This window comes from Perissodus microlepis, chromosome 16, assembly GCF_051167445.1.
Source record: "Perissodus microlepis isolate ML-2025 ecotype Zambia chromosome 16, ASM5116744v1, whole genome shotgun sequence".
Classification (NCBI taxonomy): domain Eukaryota; kingdom Metazoa; phylum Chordata; class Actinopteri; order Cichliformes; family Cichlidae; genus Perissodus; species Perissodus microlepis.
Window position 1 is genome coordinate 16,714,476 of NC_140476.1, and position 18,420 is coordinate 16,732,895.

The following is an 18,420-nucleotide window of genomic DNA, read 5'->3' on the forward strand; positions in this document are numbered from 1 at the left end:
ATGACCAATGCTGGGCAATTAATTATATAGTTACTTCTTCAAAAAAGTTACTGAGTTTTGCAAACAAAGTTTTTTGCAGCTGTTTACCTAAAAATGCAGCCAAGGCGTTTTTAAAAATAAATAAATAAATAAATAAACATTTCAAACTATTTACAGAACAATCAGCTGTTCTGCATCAAATCTGATGCCACACAAATTATTTGTGCCACTCCAAAAAATAATTTCTGTCCACTATGAGATAAAGAAGAACAACAGCCTGATATCTGCAGGCCTGACAACAGGAGATGTATCACTGCTGTAACACCTGTAACATTCAGCAGTCGCCTCGTGGTTCTGACACACACAACAAAACTATTGACTACACTACACACTAACTACACAAGATTTGCACTAAACGTCGCAAATCTCTCACATCTCAAAACACCGCCGTCACTCCTAAAACTTCCCCCTCCCTAAACCACTAAATGCCATGTTGCCATATCAATTTTTTGATTGGTCGACATGGTACATTTTTCGACCAATAGGAAAGGCTGGGGTTTTTGGTTTTCTTTTTGCTCACAGGCGGAGAGTGCTTTCCAGCGTTTTCCTTATAAAACGACGTTTTTACAGTTTCTTCCCGCAATAAATATAAAAACCAAACATTGCATATATTCTTTTTATCATAACTCTGGTTTTACGTGGCCTATCAACACAATTTAAAAACAGGTATAAAGTCCACACTTTTTCCGTTAATTCTTCCGTCTGTCCTGCTCACATCTCCAATGGTTGTACACGTTGTCATTAACGTGGCTTCACTCCACATCAGCCGCTTTGCTCGCTAAAACACCGGTGTCGGCACATAAGGACGCTGTCATAGCCTGTCAGCAACGTTGATTAGCTGCGTATATACGAATGTGAATTGCATTCTTGGTTGGACTATGGAATAAGGTGGCATCGTTCTGATCCCATACAGGAGCAGCCAGTCACTTACTGACTAACACTGCAAAACAGAATTGTTAATGTATTTAATTTCAATTCAGGTTAGATTTTTTTTGTGTGCAACACAGATTTTTTGTGCGCAGAGATCGTGCCAGCAGTGCGCAATTGTGCACGCGCGCAGCTTAGAGGGAACATTGCTCACCAGTGTTAGCTTCATTTTGACACCAAGACTGTTTACACAGAGTTTGTAATTGCAGAGAAATACATTTATTTTGGTCATTTCCTTTTCGAGCAGGAAGCTCACCCTTCTTGTTATACCCTTTAGATGAATACAGAGTTTTTAATTAAATACATATTCTTTAAATAATGTTCCCTTTTATAAAAAGTAGGATAATTAAAAAAAAACAAAACATTTATTATAGCTCTGTCACGTAGAAAAAAACGGTCTTTTTTCTGTGGTCTGTTATATAACATTAGGGGTGTTCGTGGCAATTAACTTTTTAATCGACTAAGCGGGTCAAGTAAGAAACACTTAAATATTAAGTTAAATTTGAAAACTGTTTAAATTTGAAAACTGTTTAAATTTGAAAACTGTTTTAAAAAAAAATATCCCCATTCCACATTCCAAAATGTCATGTGACAATCTGATTGGCTTAGGAGTGATGATGTCATATGGAATTTTGATCCTTTGAAGTTTTTCCTTAAGTAGGGGTGAGAAACAGCAATTTTTAGTTCGTTTCTTCGCAGCCTTTGTGTTAGCAGCCTTCAAACGTTCACTACAGAAAAATTTGGAAACCTCTCAGAGTCATCGGATACAAACACCAACATGTATCCAAGATTACGGCAACCGAGACAAAAAGATTTCGCCGCCTCTCCTTCCTGCCGTGGCCGGCCAATTTCTCCAAATGGCCTCTTCTCCACCCAAAAGGCATTACAGGAGAGTAGGAATGAAAACAGCCATCTCCAGAACAAAATTCGACAAATTGAAGAAGAAAAACTTCACCTGGAGAAGAAGTGCTTACAAATGGAAGCACAAAACAAACACCTGGAAGAAACACTACAGCGCCAGCCCGACATCAACATTATTAATGAGGGCTGGGGGATCAAGTTTGCTCAAGCCAGAGAGCAGATTGTATTCCTCATCAAAGAAAACAAGAAAAAGAGCGCTGAAGTTAAAGACATGTCCGAGCAGCTTCAAGGCAGGAAAGCGACGATTGATAAGATAGAGTGGGATCTGCAATACATGGACCAAAACAATCGCCTGCTCCAAAGAAAGCTTGATGAAGCTGAAGAAAAAAATAAAGAAGTCCTCCAACAGAAGGAACAACAGGACACAAAGCAAAAAGACCTGCAGCGCGAACTCCAAGGCATGCAGGAAAAGTACAGAATGCTGAAGGTAAGGTTGGATCAAACACTGTGCCAAAATGAAGACCTCCTTCAAGAGAAAGAGCAAAAGCAAGAAAGGCTGGCAGAAGAAAAGTGCCTCATCAAGGACTTTGAGAGTAAAAATCAAAAGTTGCAAGAATTCTGTAATGAACTGAAGGTCAAAACAAGTGAGCTGGAGGGAGAAAAGGAAACACTGGAACAGCGATGCTCACACATGCAGAAAAAGATTGATCACATGGCAAAAAACAACTCAGAGCTCATTAAGGGGATATTGTTGGAATTCAACAACTTGAAGCGGGAAAACACAGAAATGCAGGCCCAAAAGAAAAAACAAGACAAAACGCATGAAGACCTGCAGTGTACGCTCCGCAATATCCAGAAAAGAAATGAGCAGCTAGAAGGCATGCACAATGACGATCAAGTGAGAAATGCAGACCTGCAGAAGGCAAAGCTGACACAGGAGGCAACATCCAAAGACCTCAAAGAAAAGCTTGAAGAAACACAAGCAACATTAGAACAGGTGGAACAAACATGCAAGAAACTTGAGAGGCAAAACACAGAAAACATCGATCAGTTGAGAACCCTCATCCTGGACAAAAAGGCGCTCGTGGAAAAGTCCATGAAAAAGAAGAAAAGATTCTTCAGCCTTTTCCGTTAGAGGGACAATACTGCTTCTTCAACTGATGTAGCCTCGTCTTGCTCCACCTCTGTTCACCCCCCCAACCAGTCCCGGCAGTTGACTGCCCCCTCCTGAGCCTGGTTCTGCCGGAGGTTTCTGCCCGTTTAAAGGCAGTTTTTCCTCCCCACTGTCGCCTAGTGCTTGCTCAGAGGGGATTGTTGGGGTTTCTTTATTTACTTGTTAACTTTTTGTTCTTAACTCATTTAACCTTGTTTCATTATTTACTTGTTAACTTTTTGTTCTTAACTCATTTAACCTTGTTTCATTATTTACTTGTTAACTTTTTGTTCTTAACTCATTTAACCTTGTTTCATTATTTACTTGTTAACTTTTTGTTCTTAACTCATTTAACCTTGTTTCATTATTTACTTGTTAACTTTTTGTTCTTAACTCATTTAACCTCTTTTCGTTATTTACTTGTTAACTTTTTGTTCTTAACTCATTTAACCTCGTTTCGTTATTTACTTGTTAACTTTTTGTTCTTAACTCATTTAACCTTGTTTCTTTATTTACTTGTTAACTTTTTGTTCTTAACTCATTTAACCTTGTTTCATTATTTACTTGCTTGTTTAACTTTTTTTCAACTTATCTAACAAAATAAAACAGTTGAATTTATCCTTTGAGTATTGTTCATCTAATCTTTACAGAGTTTTTCCAAAACACTTTCAAACATTCAGATCTGTCTTTCATTTTCTTCTTGAAACCTCATGAACGGTGAACTAAAAACTCTGGAACATGGTTTGAAACACTGAAATTGTTTCAGCTGAAACTGGCAAAGTCATACATGCGTGTGTGAGTGTCACAGGTGACACGGTGTCACTAGTCCGGTCATCATGTTTAGGCTCATTCACTCCAGAATTATTTAGGCCAAATCTTTCAAACGGTGTCATTGCACACACATTTCAATCACACAAATGCAGGATTAATTATTTGCAGTATTTTATCTGATTTATTATGAGAATGTCATGCCTGATCATTTGCACCCACAACATCAAAAATGGGGGCAAAAGGGAGGAGATCACGTTTAATCGATTATAACACGAGGTCAGAAATATAAGTGCCGACATGAGTAGTGTCCACAGAAACCTCTGAATCTCAGCTAAAACTCATATAAACCAAGTCTACAAACACCAAACAAAGCAAAGACACCAGACAGTTAAAAGAGCAGTTACGTCACCATGAATCTGTGGACAGGTAATATCCATATCTTGATTTATGATTTTCTGGAGTTAAATGGGAACCAAAGCATATTTTCAAAGGTGTTATATGCTATAAAATACTTTTAAAAATGAGGTGAGGGAAATAAAAAATCTATTTTTCTATGTTTGAGTCACAGTAACTTTGACACAGTAACATCTGCAGTAATATTTACAGCTCTGATGACATCTCACCAGCAATGTTCCCTCTAATTTTTCACGTGTCTGAGCGAACACACAAACTCCCTGAGCGGACACTGGGACCACTGTGAGCAACAGCAGACGTGTGCACTGTGGTCACGCCAGCATCAAATCCATCCAAGTTACATGGTTTATTAAAATAATCAAATTACAGCGTTTACATTTATGTTAGACTACTTTTAATTAACTGCTTTAGCCCACTTACAATGAAAATTAAAAAAATCTTGTTCATGACCTGTGTAGGATGTTAACACTATTGGAAGTAAAAATAACTTGAACTCCAATTTTGAAAACACAACTTTCTTTCTTTTTCTTTTTTTATAAAGCTCTGACTTGTATTATGAGTCTGTGGTCTGGGAGAGAGTCCTGTAGCTCTCTGTCTGCAAAATACAGTAAATAATGACCAATGCTGGGCAATTAATTATATAGTTACTTCTTCAAAAAAGTTACTGAGTTTTGCAAACAAAGTTTTTTGCAGCTGTTTACCTAAAAATGCAGCCAAGGCGTTTTTTTTAAAAAATTAAATAAATAAATAAACATTTCAAACTATTTACAGAACAATCAGCTGTTCTGCATCAAATCTGATGCCACACAAATTATTTGTGCCACTCCAAAAAATAATTTCTGTCCACTATGAGATAAAGAAGAACAACAGCCTGATATCTGCAGGCCTGACAACAGGAGATGTATCACTGCTGTAACACCTGTAACATTCAGCAGTCGCCTCGTGGTTCTGACACACACAACAAAACTATTGACTACACTACACACTAACTACACAAGATTTGCACTAAACGTCGCAAATCTCTCACATCTCAAAACACCGCCGTCACTCCTAAAACTTCCCCCTCCCTAAACCACTAAATGCCATGTTGCCATATCAATTTTTTGATTGGTCGACATGGTACATTTTTCGACCAATAGGAAAGGCTGGGGTTTTTGGTTTTCTTTTTGCTCACAGGCGGAGAGTGCTTTCCAGCGTTTTCCTTATAAAACGACGTTTTTACAGTTTCTTCCCGCAATAAATATAAAAACCAAACATTGCATATATTCTTTTTATCATAACTCTGGTTTTACGTGGCCTATCAACACAATTTAAAAACAGGTATAAAGTCCACACTTTTTCCGTTAATTCTTCCGTCTGTCCTGCTCACATCTCCAATGGTTGTACACGTTGTCATTAACGTGGCTTCACTCCACATCAGCCGCTTTGCTCGCTAAAACACCGGTGTCGGCACATAAGGACGCTGTCATAGCCTGTCAGCAATGTTGATTAGCTGCGTATATACGAATGTGAATTGCATTCTTGGTTGGACTATGGAATAAGGTGGCATCGTTCTGATCCCATACAGGAGCAGCCAGTCACTTACTGACTAACACTGCAAAACAGAATTGTTAATGTATTTAATTTCAATTCAGGTTAGATTTTTTTTGTGTGCAACACAGATTTTTTGTGCGCAGAGATCGTGCCAGCAGTGCGCAATTGTGCACGCGCGCAGCTTAGAGGGAACATTGCTCACCAGTGTTAGCTTCATTTTGACACCAAGACTGTTTACACAGAGTTTGTAATTGCAGAGAAATACATTTATTTTGGTCATTTCCTTTTCGAGCAGGAAGCTCACCCTTCTTGTTATACCCTTTAGATGAATACAGAGTTTTTAATTAAATACATATTCTTTAAATAATGTTCCCTTTTATAAAAAGTAGGATAATTAAAAAAAAACAAAACATTTATTATAGCTCTGTCACGTAGAAAAAAACGGTCTTTTTTCTGTGGTCTGTTATATAACATTAGGGGTGTTCGTGGCAATTAACTTTTTAATCGACTAAGCGGGTCAAGTAAGAAACACTTAAATATTAAGTTAAATTTGAAAACTGTTTAAATTTGAAAACTGTTTAAATTTGAAAACTGTTTAAAAAAAAAATATCCCCATTCCACATTCCAAAATGTCATGTGACAATCTGATTGGCTTAGGAGTGATGATGTCATATGGAATTTTGATCCTTTGAAGTTTTTCCTTAAGTAGGGGTGAGAAACAGCAATTTTCAGTTCGTTTCTTCGCAGCCTTTGTGTTAGCAGCCTTCAAACGTTCACTACAGAAAAATTTGGAAACCTCTCAGAGTCATCGGATACAAACACCAACATGTATCCAAGATTACGGCAACCGAGACAAAAAGATTTCGCCGCCTCTCCTTCCTGCCGTGGCCGGCCAATTTCTCCAAATGGCCTCTTCTCCACCCAAAAGGCATTACAGGAGAGTAGGAATGAAAACAGCCATCTCCAGAACAAAATTCGACAAATTGAAGAAGAAAAACTTCACCTGGAGAAGAAGTGCTTACAAATGGAAGCACAAAACAAACACCTGGAAGAAACACTACAGCGCCAGCCCGACATCAACATTATTAATGAGGGCTGGGGGATCAAGTTTGCTCAAGCCAGAGAGCAGATTGTATTCCTCATCAAAGAAAACAAGAAAAAGAGCGCTGAAGTTAAAGACATGTCCGAGCAGCTTCAAGACAGGAAAGCGACGATTGATAAGATAGAGTGGGATCTGCAATACATGGACCAAAACAATCGCCTGCTCCAAAGAAAGCTTGATGAAGCTGAAGAAAAAAATAAAGAAGTCCTCCAACAGAAGGAACAACAGGACACAAAGCAAAAAGACCTGCAGCGCGAACTCCAAGGCATGCAGGAAAAGTACAGAATGCTGAAGGTAAGGTTGGATCAAACACTGCGCCAAAATGAAGACCTCCTTCAAGAGAAAGAGCAAAAGCAAGAAAGGCTGGCAGAAGAAAAGTGCATCATCAAGGACTTTGAGAGTAAAAATCAAAAGTTGCAAGAATTCTGTAATGAACTGAAGGTCAAAACAAGTGAGCTGGAGGGAGAAAAGGAAACACTGGAACAGCGATGCTCACACATGCAGAAAAAGATCGATCAAATGGCAAAAAATAACTCAGAGCTCATTAAGGGGATATTGTTGGAATTCAACAACTTGAAGCGGGAAAACACAGAAATGCAGGCCCAAAAGAAAAAACAAGACAAAACGCATGAAGACCTGCAGTGTACGCTCCGCAATATCCAGAAAAGAAATGAGCAGCTAGAAGGCCTGCACAATGACGATCAAGTGAGAAATGCAGACCTGCAGAAGGCAAAGCTGACACAGGAGGCAACATCCAAAGACCTCAAAGAAAAGCTTGAAGAAACACAAGCAACATTAGAACAGGTGGAACAAACATGCAAGAAACTTGAGAGGCAAAACACAGAAAACATCGATCAGTTGAGAACCCTCATCCTGGACAAAAAGGCGCTCGTGGAAAAGTCCATGAAAAAGAAGAAAAGATTCTTCTGCTTTTTCCGGAAGAGGGACAATACTGCTTCTTCAACTGATGTAGCCTCGTCTTGCTCCACCTCTGTTCACCCCCCCAACCAGTCCCGGCAGTTGACTGCCCCCTCCTGAGCCTGGTTCTGCCGGAGGTTTCTGCCCGTTTAAAGGCAGTTTTTCCTCCCCACTGTCGCCTAGTGCTTGCTCAGAGGGGATTGTTGGGGTTTCTTTATTTACTTGTTAACTTTTTGTTCTTAACTCATTTAACCTTGTTTCATTATTTACTTGTTAACTTTTTGTTCTTAACTCATTTAACCTTGTTTCATTATTTACTTGTTAACTTTTTGTTCTTAACTCATTTAACCTTGTTTTGTTATTTACTTGTTAACTTTTTGTTCTTACCTCATTTAACCTTGTTTTGTTATTTACTTGTTAACTTTTTGTTCTTAACTCATTTAACCTTGTTTCATTATTTACTTGCTTGTTTAACTTTTTTTCAACTTATCTAACAAAATAAAACAGTTGAATTTATCCTTTGAGTATTGTTCATCTAATCTTTACAGAGTTTTTCCAAAACACTTTCAAACATTCAGATCTGTCTTTCATTTTCTTCTTGAAACCTCATGAACGGTGAACTAAAAACTCTGGAACATGGTTTGAAACACTGAAATTGTTTCAGCTGAAACTGGCAAAGTCATACGTGCGTGTGTGAGCGTCACAGGTGACACGGTGTCACTAGTCCGGTCATCATGTTTAGGCTCATTCACGCCAAAATTATTTAGGCTAAATCTTTAAAACAGTGTCATTGCACACACTTTTCAATTAATTTCAATCACACAAATGCAGAAATAATTCTTTGCAGTATCTTCTCTGATTTATTATGAGAATGTCATGTCTGATCATTTGCACCCACAACATCAAAAATGGGGGCAAAAGGGAGGAGATCGCGTTTAATCGATTATAACACGAGGTCAGAAATATAAGTGCTGACATGCGTAGTGTCCACAGAAACCTCTGAATCTCAGCTAAAAGCTCATCTAAACCATTTTAAAAACCAAAAAAAACAAAGACACCAAACAGTTAAAAGAGCAGTTACTGCACCATGAATCTGTGGACAGGTAATATCCATATTTCGATTTATGATTTTCTGGAGTTAAATGTGAACCGGAGCATATTTTCAAAGGTGTTATATGCTATAAAATACTTTAAAATAAATTAGGTGAGAGAAATAAAAAATCCAATTTTTCTATGTTTGAGTCACAGTAACTTTGACATAGTAGTAATCTGCAGTAATATTCACATCTCTAATGACATCTCACAAGCGTTCGCTTTATTTTGATACAAAGATTGTTTACCTCAGTCTGTAATGGCAGAGAAATACATTTATTTTGGTCATTTCATTTTCGAGCAGAAAGCTCAGAAAACCCCTGAAGGCCAAACAGGTTAAAGTTAATTCCCAATAAAACTAACTGTGAGATGTTGGACTACATTGCTGTCTGTATTATTGTTAAAGTCATAAATGATCACCTTTAAAGTGTTTGTGCTGATAACATCATGTACAGTAAGACAGGCATGGAGAACAGCACTGACTGGGAGAGCCTTTGAACAGATGACATACTCAATTCAATTCAACATATAAGACTTTAAGAATGCACAAGCATCTACCTAAAATCTATTTTTTTAGCCTATCATCTGTGATATGATTATGTAAAATTATAATGTATTGTTCATCTCCCTTAAATAAACAGGCAGCCTTAATGTGTGAAATATTCATATATTAAAACACTCAAATTTGTCTGTTGTCTCAGTGGCTGATAGTGCCCCACAGGCGTCAATGTGAGCTTGAAGCCATTTATATTTTTTAAGTTGTTTAATGTGTAGGTGCTCAAGATTTTGAATGAAAGCCTCGGAACTTCGGTAGCACAAAAAAGTGGCTATTCTTTGTGTCCATATGGATCAGTCCCTCTTATTACCATTATTTCCTTATGCCATAAGTTGTCTAGTTAAGTATCAGACTAACGTTTAAAGCTTTTACTTGAGTGAAGTAACTCACGTTACTGCTACTCCTAAATAATGTTAGCTAAGTTTACAGCATATTCCATAAATCACCATGCCATAACTAACTGCTATAATAGCGCTGCCGTACTGCATCACACTCAGTGCATTTCAATCATTTCTCCAGTACGTTTGATAGCTAGCAAAATAATAATAATAGTTTGAAAAATTAGCACGTGATATGTACACATACTCGAAAATTATTTACTAGGACTCACATTGGTGTAACTTTGTGCTGAACATTTGTGTGGTCAAGATCTCTGTCTAAATAAATAAATAAATCTGGGCAAATTCCCAGATGATTAAACATGCAACTATTTTGCTGGTAATAACTGAAGTGAGTAAAGAAATCAACCGCCTATTTATGCAAGATAATTCATAATTTTGTTGGTTAGGTCTGATTATTGGGGGGGGGTCATAACCCCCCTGGAAATTACGCCCCTGAGGACTCACCTGTCATGTGACTCAAGAGTCCAAAGTCCACCAGTGTCGTTTTCTATCAAACACTCGTTAAAACAGCAAGTTAGTGCACTCATCCCCGACTGTTCGGGGGAGGGGCGGGGTCACACAGTGGTCCATGGCAGCCCAGGTGGAGAAATTTTGCTTTTACACTTTGCAACTCGTTTTATTTCTCTATCTGATAAGAAAACTATTCGGTCAGATAGTTATTTGTAATGAATGAAATACGGCTTCAAGCATGTTTCAAACCTTGAAAAGACAATACTAAAATTCAAGAACTTTCACGGATTTCAAGCACCTGTACGAACTCTGGGAAGAGCAGATAATTCAAGTCTTATTGACACCAGCCTCACTGTTCAGTCACCTATGCTCTTTCTGTTTCACTCTTTTCTTCTGTCTCACACTAACTGTGAATAGTTGGCATAAGAAAGGTTTTCTCTCTCTCTGCCGTCACCAAGTGTTTGCGTAAAAGGGATTGTTGTTTTTTTCCATTTCAATATAAACTGCCTTGAGTTGACTATTGTTGTGATCTGCCACTGCATAAAGATAATAGGGCAGTACATGAAGCAGGACAAAGCTCCAACCATCTCAAACTGGTTTCTTGAGCATGACAACGAGGTCACTGTACTCAGATGAACTCCACAGGCACCAGATCTGAATTAAATAGAGTGTCTTTGACTGTGGTGGAACAGGAAATTCACATCATGGGTGTGCAGCCAACAAATCTGCAGCAACTGTGCGACGCTGTCACGCCAGCATTGACCAAAATCTTAGATGAATGTTTGAAGCACCCTGTTGGATGTATGCCATGAAGAATTATGGCAATTGTGAAGGCAAAAGGCATCCGATCCGATCCCAGGTGTAACGTAATGTATGGAAAATGTCTTTCGTCAACCTCACATCTGGGTTTTTTTGTTGTTTTTTCTAACACCCTCACAAATGCCCCATTACTCTGAAGATTTCTCAGCATTAACCACTGGAGCGGTACATGGCCTCATTTGGGAAAGCACAACTGCATAGATGACCCAGTTTTATTATTTTAAAAAGGGATGAAAGTTGAGGATTTAATCAAGACGTTAAATGCGGTCTATGATTAGGGCGATGTGAGTGAGGGAAGCTGGGAACCACATAATCTGAAGGCACCAGTATTGCTAACAGAAAAATACAAATGCAGTTTGTTTTCTTACCAATATCAAAGTATGTGACCTCAAAGCCTTGTTCTTTGGAAAGGTCCAACATCATCTGAATGTAGTCTGTGTTGGGAATGCTCAGCGGGTTTCTCCTCAGTAAAGATATCTTCTCTGCCATCGAGTTCCTTAAGTTTTCAAATCGCACACTTGGTTTAGGACCCTGAAAAGTAAAAACATCACAACACAAAAGAAATTGCTTGAAATGTTGAAGTTGCCTGTAGACGTCACACAAATGAGCCAAGAAAGATCCGACATACCCATGTGATTTCAGAACAGCCTGATAGACTCTGAAGCTTTGCCACAATTTTCTCTGCAGCCACTTTTTTTGCAGCTTTTTTTGAATTTCCTACACCTGTTGAGAAAAAAAGATAGAAAGTTAGGACAAATGAGCAAAATCTTAGAAATTTTTCTTTGAACGTGAAAAATAATCGCACCCTTCTCTGACAAGGACTCCAATCGACAAATAACCGTGAACTCTCTCTTATGTGGTGGACCAGCCTCTGTTAAAACTGTGTATTCAGGAAGATGCCATCCTCTTTGTAATGCTAACTCCTAATGTGAACGATAAGAAAAGATCATGAGGGAAACACAGTTCATTTCATACATATGGAAGAAATGTTCTTGCATAAACACAGCCATGGCTGGCACACCTGGAGTAACCCCACAGAGTTAGGATGATTGTTTGTCTCTGCTGCCACACCATTACTGTCAGACGTCCCAGGAACATTCCTGCTTGGAATTAAAGAGAAATCACATGAGTGTCATAGTATTTAGTAGGCGCTACAAGTTACAAGCACAAGATTTAATCTAAGATTTCTCAGGCTGACTCCCTCCTCCAGCATAAATACAGAGCTGTGCTAAAAGTCTTGAGTTAACCCTCATTTTTCTAGGAAAATAGTAAATTGGTACAACAAATGTACAACCAGGCATTGACATACAAAACGTACAAGGCAATAACAGAGTTCACATAATTCTAAGAAGCTTGACAGTCAATATTTGGTATGATCACCTTTAACGCATCTTTCTTCAGCACAGCCTAAACTCTTGTCAAGCTTTCTTGTCATTTCTATAAGTAGTCTTCAGGAATAGTAAAAGATTTCTGACAGATACTCAGAGCTCTTCTTTGAGTGTTGCTGCCAGATGTATTATTGTAATTGCTAAAAAAATAAAGTGGTTGCCAATCCGATGCCCATTCAGATGGTACTGCTGGGTGGATCAAAATCTGATAGTTGACAAGATCCCCAACACCACTGGCTGAAATGCAGCTCCAAGCCATGACAGAATCCCCACTGTATCTTTCTGATGGCTGTAGACACTCACCATGCCTCTGTCATGGCCTTCTGTATACATAGTGATGACAATTTAAACCAAATAATGTTCATATGTTTGGGTTTTTTTTCCAACCTTAAGTTTCCTCAAATTTTATAATGACACACTGCACACCAGTCTGAGATACTCAAAGATTTTAGCTAATAGGTTTTTTGGAATCATCCAAAATTGGTCCTTTACTATGTTATCTGTTAAGTGTAGCCACAAAAATGGTTTATTTTTTGAGTTATGTAGCTTTTTATTGCTTGAATGATTCATAGGTCAGTGTTAGGTGGCTTAAAAAACAACAATCTTCTGAAAGTGATGATGACATACAAGGACTGAACTGAGTGAAAGAGCAGCCAATGTTTAAAAAAAACAAATAACTCTGAATGACCTTCAGAAAGACTGAGGAACTATTGCTTAAAACCATCTTAAAAATTTCAGGAAAGTCTGACTCCTTGATAGTAATCTCTACACAAGGAGTGTATAGTCATGGTTTTTCCACAACACTCTATAACCAATCCTTTAACAGATGCCACTATAACAAGATAATCAGCATTATTTCTATAATTCCAATTACTGTTTTGACTTCAGTGTTTAAACAAATGAAAATAGTAAAAGATTCCTGTCATATTCTTAAACATTTGTGTTTTATGCTATAACAGCCAGTGTGAAGTCTATAAAATGTCCAAAATGATTCAAAATGCAGACAGATTGAGTTGTTAAAGTTCCACAACACTGGCATGGTTTTGACTGAAACTAATTTGGGATGCAATTAATTTTTTTCATTGCTCATTAATCTAATTATAGTCTTGACGATTTACCCAGAAAATGAACATAAATTATCAGAGCTTTGCTGTTGCCAACTTTATTTGGCAGCACAAAGTCTGTTTGCTATTCAAAGAGGCAAATATTCATTATTTGCAAACCTCTGAGGAGTACAACTTTTATTTCCAACCAGTAATTTAAATGATTACACTCTACTTACATGACTCCAGCATCTATGTTCATAGCTTTTAGAGCAGCCTCTGCAGCCTGGTGTTTAGCAGCCTTTTTACTCGGACCTTGACCTGAAAAAAAAAAAGACCAATCAGTTGCCTGTGTTATACAATATCAAAACAGCAATAATAATAAACCTAACTGAAAGCCACAGTATCCTAATCATATGTAAAGTGTGAGAGGCTAGTGGGAAGAACAAAAAGACTTTAACTTTGAAGCCTTTTTCCCCTAAAGCATAGGCTTGGTGACAGATGTTAAATACAGACACTAAGTCATTTCTCATCACCTCAACATGAAGAGCATTCCAACTGCTTCTCACCCTTTTTCTCTGGACCTGCACTTTTCTATGCCTGAAGTGTGATATCTTTGTTAAAAAACAAGGGATACAGAGGGTAAATTTAAACACTTTGCTTCAGCAACAGAAGAGAAATTCAACAAAGTGACAAAGAACATGTTGCAGCCTGAGGCACTCTCTCTGAATTACCACGGTGCAATTTTCAATTCAAATAAAAGCCCTCATTCGGTGACAGCCAGCTATCAGCACAGCAGGGGTGACAGCGTAGCCTACCTATGCCGCTTACGTCACCGACTGTCACGCTGAAGACAAAGCTGGGCTGGTGAGCCTCTCCTTCAGCCCTCTCCATCACGTACACAGGAAGGTTTCCGCTTTTCGTGCCATATTCATGCAGGATCTGTATCGGCGTTTTCCCCGAGTTGCTTTTCTGTGATTCGTTTGTATCCAAGCTGCACGTAGTCAACACAAGGACAGACAAATTATGAGCTATGACTGTAATAACTCACTCGTTAAATTTGAATGACAGAATAACAAATGAAAACAGGATGACTGATTGTGCACTTAAACTGCTTATAAAATGTAAGAAAAAAGTGAAAACGCCCATGTTTTCCCAGTTTTATCAGCCCTAGTACCAAAAATGTAATTATATCTAATTTTTATCTTAAAACGAACAACAAAAGGCTGCCAATACCCAAATGTTAATGAACAGAATTTTAGAGGCCAGAATAAGTCAACTTTCTACCAGTTTGCCTTGAAAATTTCTCTAAATAATGAACTAAATGATTAATCAATGAAATAACGGTTTAATCAAAGAACTTTTTGCAATTTCTTCACTGTTCCCTAACCATGGCAGAGACACAGATGTCTCAGTTTTATCAGTCTGAGACATTATCGACTGATAAAACTGTCACAACAAGAATGACAGTTTTATTTATACTGTCTTAGTTTGTAAATGACTGGTTGTTATATAGCGCTTTTCTACTCGCACTCAAAGCGCTTTATACAGCTAATTCATTCACCCAATCACACCCATTCACACAAGCTCTTCTAAGCTTAAGTGCTAAGTATCTAACATTCATACACAAAGTACATTCATACACATTCACACTCCGATGGATGCATCGGAGAGCAACATGGGGTTAGTATCTTGCCCTTGCATGCAGCCTGGGATCGAACCACCGACCTTCTGGTTAGTGGCTGAAGTAAATGGAGCAGTTCCTTTCTGAGTAATGCAGTCTAGTGAGTCTATTAAAGTTTTAATTGCATCTATTATGTCTCAGACTACACTCTATTGTAATTCCTGTGACATGCCACTTCATTTGCCATATTAGAGCCCGACTGATATATCAGCCGGTATTAGCTATTTGCAGTGCTGATACAGTGTATCAGAAAAAAGCCATTTATTGGCTTTTACAAACAGCTAATAAATGAAAATTTTAATAAATAAATAAAAGAGTAAATAACAGACAGTAGAAACATCTTTCAACTATAGTATGAGTGTTAATGTTGCATAGTTTTGTTCTTTCACCTTCACTTTGTTGTGTTGGCAACACAAAAACCCCAAATACAACAAACAGTGGAACCAAGCAGTCTTGAAGAGCAAAAACAAGTAATCCATGACTTGATGCAGATTCTATTAAAAGTGAATTGTCATATTGTCCTAGTAAGAACAATAAATAACAAATAAATACCAACACTTAACAAATGTTAGAAATCTGTTCATGTCTTGAGTCTGAAAGAAAAAAACAAAAACAAATGTGTTGTCCAGTATATTGTTGTTGACTTTTTTTAAAATCACCAAATATTGGCATCCTATATCAGTCAAGCTCGATCGGAGAAGACTCATAGACGTAGTGAAAGAGGACATACAGATGGTTGCTGTGGCAGATGGCAGGAGATGAGCTGTGGAGACCCTTTAAGGGAGCAGCTGAAATAAGAAGATGATGATGAATCTGGCACGGATTGCAAAAAATTAAAAGCTCTCTTTTTCTCTGCTTGCACACACTATGTACAGCAGAGGTTTCCCCAATGTGCCACATAAATTACCAAAGCAGCTTTTCAGACTATATACATTTAAAACTGTGTCAGTCTCTTTGTTTGTAGACTGTAAGGAAGGTATTGGGCCTATGGAGATTCACATCATGGGCGTGCAGCCAACAAACCGGCAGCAACTGACTGTGCGATGCTGTCATGTCAGTATGGAGCAACAATCTAATTCACCACCTTGTTGAATGAGGGAGCACTGAAGGCAAAAGGTATCATTCATCATCTCTACCATCAGCATCATCGCCCCACGTTTTTAACCCTGGAAGTTGTACCTCTACCACCATCTTTGTTATGACTGAATTCTCCCATTGATTACAGCTCTAGGGTATTTGGCTACCACCTCTTTCTCTCTGATGATGATGTCTCCTTTTCATACAGAGCGGATAGCTGTGGTGAATCACTGCAGACATTTTTTTATTGTTTAACGCCATTTAATTTAAAAGATTAGTGAAAGAAGCAACACGTAAATACAACTTAAGACCAAATACTTGGCACGAATTCAGCTGTAGCTTCTAGCTAATATACCATAATATGCACTTTAGTTTAACTACATTATTATTTGACATAAACTAGACATGCAAGCGGTTTGGTTGATTGTGGACCGTTACCTCAAATCACATGACTACTATCAATAAAACACTGACCTCGCTTCCTCGCTTTTCACTGCTGGTGATTGAGACATGTTTGCAGCTCACGGTTCCTCACAGGTCTGATTACAGACTCTGTTCCGGCCAAAACAACTTTTAAACACGACGATGAGATATTTTTCTGGACATCTAGCAATGATTCTGTGATGAACATTAAGTGGCCTGTCAACGCTAGCAACTCCTCACTGTACTTTCGCCGGGGAAACAATCGCCAATTTAACATTATATCAACATCCGGATCAACGCGGGTCAAACGCACGTCGGAATGTGTGAGCTAAAGCGTTTACTGCCACCTACCGGTGAGTCGTACCTATTCAACTGGACGGGACAGTGTCCCCGTAAAACATGTTTTAGATAATTTTTTTTAATTAAAAAAAAAAAAAAAAGTTGTATTACGTTATCTTTAAACATTTACAGTTACTATTTCTACTACTGCTACTAGTGTTACTACTACTACTACTTAATGATAATAATAATAGCAATAATATAATAATAGCTGGCATTGACAAAAAGAACACAAAGAACAGCAAGGCTTGTTTAAACAGCAATATAAATCAAAACAACAGGAAACTAGGTATCATAGATTGAGAATGTAAACGATAACATTTTCTGCTGGTTAAAGCCTGGCTATAGAGTAGAGGTGGTTATGGTCTGTCCCCACAGTAAGAGTATGATGCAATTAAATCTAATGCAGTTGCAATAGTAGCACTGTAATTTCCCAGTTGCTGGTTTTTTGTTTTAGTTTTTCATTTGATGTTTATTTTATTGTTCGTTGATGATGTTCTGCATGAAAAAAGCCAGTTCAAAAGAACAATCCTGCTTTCTATGTGGGTACTCCAGAAGGCTGTTTGAACAGTGTTTAGTAGATGAATCCTTAAATTACATTTACTGGGGTAAATAACAAGTGGTTTGGGTGGATAAGGAAATGCATTCCAGACAACCTCATCCCATTCGTGAAACATGGTGGTGATGCTGTCATTGTTTGGGTCTGTTTTGCTGCATACGGGCCAGGACAGCTCACCATCACTGAAAGAGCAATGAATTACATGCTACGCCTCCAAATTCTAAAGGAAAATGTTGGGAAATTTGTCTGAAGTGAATCTCAACTGAAAGCAGGTTGTGCAAAGCAATCAAGTGGTTCTACAAAAGGACGGTCATAGAGAAATTGAGTTATTATATTTAAACCAAGAGAAATCTCATGAAAGAGCCCGAAGTAAGGAAACATACCAAACGCCCAAAGCTTTAAGACAACTGAGCTTAAAGCTTTAAGCCTAAGGTTGTGTAAGACTGATATGACTGTCTACTGTTTTCCTAATAATGTTAGACTGATATTTGTTAGATCAGTTTAGCTGGGTTCACTTTATTACCTTTTACAACTTGCAAATTCTAAAATTAAATAAAGCACACAGTAAAATGCCACATTTGGAAAATCAGAACAAAGGCTAATTCCACAATTATTCATAATTTTGGAAATAATATTCATTGGCGTATATTTCTTAGACCATATTTTTCTCATATATGTATTTAATGTAATTTTGTATGCATAGTGTATTGTGGTTTTATATAACTGAATGCTGTAAATCTTCATTGTGCGTTGTGGATGTGAAACACCAACGAGGGACAAGGGTTTGGAAATTAGGGCGCATTTTGATTCACCACTGAAACACATGAAATTGCCTGTAGAAGCCAAAGTTGGTCAGGCCACACTGTTAGCT

The 18,420-nt window shown here is 38.0% G+C and overlaps 2 protein-coding genes across 3 annotated transcripts in view; one reads left to right on the top strand and one right to left on the bottom strand.

Annotated features, from left to right (window-relative positions):
- prkra (protein kinase, interferon-inducible double stranded RNA dependent activator) overlaps window positions 1-16,941 on the bottom strand; it is a 38,674-nt gene extending 21,733 nt beyond the window's left edge. The window contains exons 1-7 of one of the 2 annotated variants that reach the window (XM_084908583.1): window positions 16,703-16,941; window positions 14,286-14,461; window positions 13,707-13,788; window positions 12,058-12,139; window positions 11,842-11,959; window positions 11,665-11,759; window positions 11,405-11,567 (exon numbers count right to left, since the gene is read on the bottom strand). In XM_084908583.1, coding sequence (XP_084764709.1) covers window positions 11,405-11,567; window positions 11,665-11,759; window positions 11,842-11,959; window positions 12,058-12,139; window positions 13,707-13,788; window positions 14,286-14,461; window positions 16,703-16,740 — 754 coding nt within the window. In that variant the 5' untranslated portion in view covers window positions 16,741-16,941. The remainder of the gene's footprint in view (window positions 1-11,404; window positions 11,568-11,664; window positions 11,760-11,841; window positions 11,960-12,057; window positions 12,140-13,706; window positions 13,789-14,285; window positions 14,462-16,702) is intronic. The other variant, XM_084908584.1, reaches the window with a different exon arrangement.
- On the top strand, window positions 1,666-3,373 carry LOC146370655 (uncharacterized). Its single transcript, XM_084908582.1, has one exon. It carries the CDS (start codon window positions 1,745-1,747, stop codon window positions 2,960-2,962), a length of 1,218 nt encoding a protein of 405 aa, XP_084764708.1. The 5' UTR covers window positions 1,666-1,744; the 3' UTR covers window positions 2,963-3,373.
- Window positions 16,942-18,420: the final 1,479 nt, after the last annotated feature.